Source organism: Quercus lobata, chromosome 8 (genome assembly GCF_001633185.2).
Source record: "Quercus lobata isolate SW786 chromosome 8, ValleyOak3.0 Primary Assembly, whole genome shotgun sequence".
NCBI lineage: Eukaryota > Viridiplantae > Streptophyta > Magnoliopsida > Fagales > Fagaceae > Quercus > Quercus lobata.
The window spans coordinates 16,124,476-16,129,862 of NC_044911.1; the positions used below are offsets into that span (position 1 = coordinate 16,124,476).

The following is a 5,387-nucleotide window of genomic DNA, read 5'->3' on the forward strand; positions in this document are numbered from 1 at the left end:
TTTTTTTTTTTTTTTTTTTTTTTTTTTTGGTGTGTGTGGTTGTCTTAGGGTTGTAAATGGGGTTTATGCTTGAGGTGGCTGCACCAACTGCTATGGAAACAAATTTTGGAATTTCCATAATAGGGACTTGGTTGATCGAGTGTCTAATGAGACTCTATCGAAAGTTTCAGCCAGCTCTCGCTCAATTGAGGTCTTTAGTTTTGCAAAATAAACATATGCTTCAACTTCAGCCCTCACTACCACAATTTACAATACAATTAAAAACCAACAAATACAAATTAATTTTTTATGGATTTATCTAACACTTATAGGGAGACCTGTGATGAAGGAAAAACAACACTTGTATCTAAGTTAAAAGAGTGACGCGATCAACTGGCGGGATGACATACAAGAAAATAGAGTGCGTCAAGGTAAACATGAAATACATTTTTGACAATGAATGAAACAGATATTGGTTGTTCAAAAAATAAAAACATGAAATTTATTTTTGACAAAGAAAGAAAAAGACGTTGTTGTTCAAAAAATAAAAAGAGGTTGGTTAATTTCTTTTTCCCCTCTGCTCCAGCTTCAATTCATTTTTTAGTCATACATCCAATCAAAGCAAGCTCCAAGGATTAAATCCTTGGTTGCATTGTTGTTCAATAAGTGCAATAGAATTGACATGGCTTACTCAACTGTAGGTATACAATTTACAATTATATTGATGATTCGTTTTGTATCGACAACATTGTATAGTTACAGTAGTACTGCATTAGTAAAAAATTCTTAACGAGCCTCCAATATTGTAATTGTTACTTCATTGGTTGAAGATGATTCGTGCTTACTTGAGAAACCATGTGCTACATTTGAATCTTTTTCCAAGAAGAAACCAGGTTTTTTGGGCTGAGGCAATGCACTCTCACTGCCTAAACCCACAACCACAGATGACATACTTGGCCTATCCTCAGGACGCTGTTGCACGCATAGGAGGCTAAGATGGATACAACGGAGCACTTCCGACAATGTGCATGTTTCTCCTAAACATTCATCAATCAAATCTAAAGGCCTTCCCTTATTCCAAAGTATCCATGCCTGAAAATAGAAAAACACTATTTGTCATTCATCTATCCAACATATCTGGATAAGAAATCCGACTGTTTGAAACTTACAATTCCAATAAGATTATGGCTGTGGTTTGGATGGTAAAACCCTCTACTTTTCTTCCCACTAATGATCTCCAACAATAAAATCCCAAAACTAAAAACATCAGATTTGGTTGAGAATTGCCCATCAAAAGCATATTCTGGTGCCATATAACCACTGCAAGGCATCATCACTAGTTTTAAGTGAAAAATATTGATTAGGAAATGAAGAAGATTTACATGAAAAGCATGTGAATTTTTTACTTACTAAGTTCCAACCACTCTATTTGTGTTTCCTTCTAATTGATCTCCTCCGAAAGTTCTAGCCATGCCAAAGTCTGAAATTTTAGGGTTCATCTCACTATCAAGTAAAACATTACTTGCTTTGAGATCTCTATGTATAATTCTCAATCTGGAATCTTGATGAAGATATTGAAGCCCTCGAGCAATTCCGCATATGATGTGGAAGCGCTTGGACCAATCTAACATTTTACTTTTTGTTTGATCTGGTAAGTTTCTAGTTCAAGTTAATTATATTTTCCCATATTTCAAGAAAACATGGGGAATTTCATATATTTCAATATTGATAACACTAGCTAAACAAAATGTATTAAGTTTTGGGATTCAAACCGAAAATGAAGGAGTCCAGGCTTTTGTTCGGCATGTATTCATAAACCAGCATTTTTTCTTCCTCCTGAATGCAGCAAGCAAGAAGCTTTACAAGATTTCGGTGTTGAAGCTTGGCAATCAATCTTACTTCATTTTTGAACTCATTCAATCCTTGTCCAGAACTCGTGGAAAGTCTCTTGACAGCAATTTCTTGTCCATCCTTTAGTATACCCTGAAATTATCATTTGAAGAAAGATAGCTAAACAGTGCTTCCTCATTTGTCGTTGTTTTTGTACAAGACGTCACAAATTTACCTTGTAAACAGGTCCAAAACCACCTTCCCCAAGCTTATTATTGATTTCAAAGTTATCAGTGGCACTAGCTATTGTGGATAAGTCTAAGAAAGGGAGCTCAAGGTCTTCGTTTTGGCCTTCATTATTCTGATGGCGTACAACTTCATTCCTCTCTGTTTTTACAGAAATAGAAACGATTTTTTTTTTTTTTGGGGGGTGGGGGGGTTAGAGGAAGGAATAAGAATCATAGTAATGGCTGAGATATTCAAGAGGTAAAAAACAGTATAAAAGTTACTTTAGCCGAAATTATAACCTAAATCTCATATTACTAATTTCGTATAATTAATAAAAGTATTAACCTTCCTCATATCTTATATACACATTCTTTCTGCCAAAAAGATACTATCCAACTTGGACAATGAGATTAACATGAAAATGAATACAATATATAGCAATATGAGAAGAGTTGTACTTATATGTAAGTGATCTCAAAGAAATCAAGGTACCATTATCAAAAACATCTACACTAATCAAACTTGCAAAACTTTCAAATTCAAGGTGTATCAATCAAAACCAGGCCAAGCTATAGAAGATATGTCGACTGAGAACTCAAGTCTAATAAGCACCTTGCTATTTTAATTATCATTCCTACAGATATCAACTAAAATGAGTACCTAGGCCTAACTATAGAAGATACGTACGTCCATTGAGAACTCAAGACTAATAAAGGTCTATATCATAAACTTTCTCTGGATTTGTAGAGGGCTAAACTAATAAAGGTCTAACAAATCTCAGCGTTAGAACCTTGAAATTAGATGGGGATTAATCATGCAACAAATTGCATAAGTTTGCTTGGTCTGATGACACTGTTCAATTTCTGAAACTCTTTTGCAAAGCACCGACAAAAATATAACATGATTGAATTATACCTCATAGCAATCCTTGTTCTAAATACTGTATTATCAAATGGGCAAAAGCTGATTCTGCTTATATTACTAAGAGATTTAAAAACGAAAAGCATTTTAAGTAATTCCATAAGACAAATATTACCATATGTTTGCAATGGTTGTCAAGAGTAAAGTTATTTTACCTCTTAACTTTGTCCTGCTTCTGCATATGTAAAAGCCAATTATTAAGAGCATTCCAGAAACTACAGCAAGGGACACAGCAACTATCACTGCTCTCTTCATCCTACGACCTTTTTTTGACTCTTCAGGGTTGAATTTGGCACATCAAAGAACATATAATTAAACTACAGCTAAAAGATATTGAAAAGCAAGGGAAGCACTGCAGTTTGTAAAGAAACAAAATGAAAAAGAATGCAAAACACAATGGAAACAATAATTTAAATTCAATAAGAATTTTCCTATAATAAATATTAACCCCACACCTATCTCTGAGGCTGACATTCTGATATACAGTTCTTGCCCACCAGCTGGAAACTGTCTAATATCCACTAAATCACCAAACCAAAGCGCACAGCCACTACCTTCTCCTCTAATATCCGAGTTTGTATAAGCCATACAAGAACAATTGTTCAAGCATTTATCCCTGCATTCTTTGAGGCTCATACTTTTGTTCGCCCAAGAATTTGTAGTATCTGGCAATTTCAACTCATTAAATTTAACAAACCCATCTTTATGGCAGCTCAGTGGTTTATTGCGTACACAACCTTGAGACCAGTCCATTAAGCTCCATTTTTCTTGTGATTTAGGCTCGAATCCTTCTAAACATTGGCAAACTGGTGACCCACTAAGGATACAATTTCCATTGGCTCCACAAAGGCCATAATTGTCACAGTAGTCTCTAGGTACTGATGAATATAGCCTCCAAACATTCTCTGCTTCAATCCATGTATAGCGTTCACGAGAAGAGCTGGTTTGGTTCAAAACTATCCTTGTGATTAGAGAATTATTTACGAGGTTGTAGATGTAATAAACCTCATCATCATTAGAGACAAAGTCGAAAGCATAAAGTGGATTAGGCTTCAATTCTGGTGAACCACTATACCGAAGGCCATTCCATGGACCAGTCCGGTAGAACTTTTTGTTGCCTTTCCTAATATAAGCCTCAGGGTATGAATGAGGTTGCATTTCAATCCCATATGTGAAATCTCCAGGAGAAGGGTCATCTGGACTTCTCCAAGCTGTAAAACGCCGCTTAATACCTTTCCTCAAGTCCCATCCCATCTTCATTCCTGGTAACAATGTATCAGACGGATAATCAAAGCTTTCCCACAAAGAGATTCCTGAATTTCCATCTTTTAGTACAAGATTTCCGGAGTCTAAGAGCTGCAATACAGGATTATTGGCTTGTATTTGTGTTCCTAATCCTGTGGACCAAACAACACTCTTATTGTTACTCATAAGCACAAGACTGCTTGTTCTGTTTATCATTAACAAGCCAGATGAATCATTGATTGGGTTGAGTCTGTTTGCAACCCAAACAACAGTTTGAACTGGGATATTCTTGTACCATATTCCCAAGTACCTTTTCTTGGAACTACCAGGACTGAAGAAACCCAGTTCAAAGCTTCCCTCTTTGCTAACTAAGGTACTTCCATCGCTAATTGATTGGGATGGAGTAATGCTATCTACTGCTGCAAATGAGACTTTGAAGAACAAAAAGAGTAAACAATTAAGAATAGAAATAAAGGAAAGCGTTCCCATTGATTTCTAGTTTTAGAACTCCTTGATTACCCCTCTAAAAACTCGAAAGATAGATCATAAACCCCTATGATTCATAAACCCCAATGGAGTACCTAACAAGCTAAAACGACATAGACCTTGAACACTACATGTATTCGGCAAAAAGAAGGGTCTGGACAAATGCAAGTGTGTATGGTTCTAGTGCTTACACATTGATGGCTGGACATTTATGAAAGCGGCCTCCTTATCTGACTTTTTCCACATTACAACCAATAACACTTATTTTCCTGAATCAGTATACCCTACTGCACACGACAATCTATTAGCATTTTTTCCTAAAATAAAATGAGAAAAGGAAATGTGATCTAGTCACATAGATTATGAGGAAATTCATTGAGGAGTTTTGAGTCGGCTTTTATTTTGATCTTGAATTGATATAGCTGGTACTGACTAATGAGTCTCGGAAGAGAGGGTTGGTGAAAGAGATATGAATGAGTGGCCCATGATGGGACTTCATATCATAGAGGACATTATTTCTCGTGGATTATTTCTTACTTTATTTCTTGCAGTTACAGACACCAAAAAATCATTGACTGCTTTTTTTTACGTCTTACTTTATTAGCATTTGAGACAATATTCGACTGAATCCAGCGTAACACAAAGACTTGTAACAGTAACAGTTGTGAAAAAATTGGTAAAACTCATGATTAGTCCTT

The 5,387-nt window shown here is 35.7% G+C and overlaps 1 protein-coding gene across 1 annotated transcript; it reads right to left on the reverse strand.

The window, feature by feature from the left end:
• Window positions 1-521: 521 nt before the first annotated feature.
• LOC115958307 (G-type lectin S-receptor-like serine/threonine-protein kinase At4g27290) lies at window positions 522-5,077 on the reverse strand. Its single transcript, XM_031076710.1, has 7 exons — window positions 3,414-5,077; window positions 3,114-3,233; window positions 2,045-2,196; window positions 1,752-1,962; window positions 1,390-1,627; window positions 1,149-1,299; window positions 522-1,071 (listed from the first exon to the last, which is right to left on the reverse strand). Exons 1-7 carry the CDS (start codon window positions 4,690-4,692, stop codon window positions 766-768), a joined length of 2,457 nt encoding a protein of 818 aa, XP_030932570.1. The 5' UTR covers window positions 4,693-5,077; the 3' UTR covers window positions 522-765.
• Window positions 5,078-5,387: the final 310 nt, after the last annotated feature.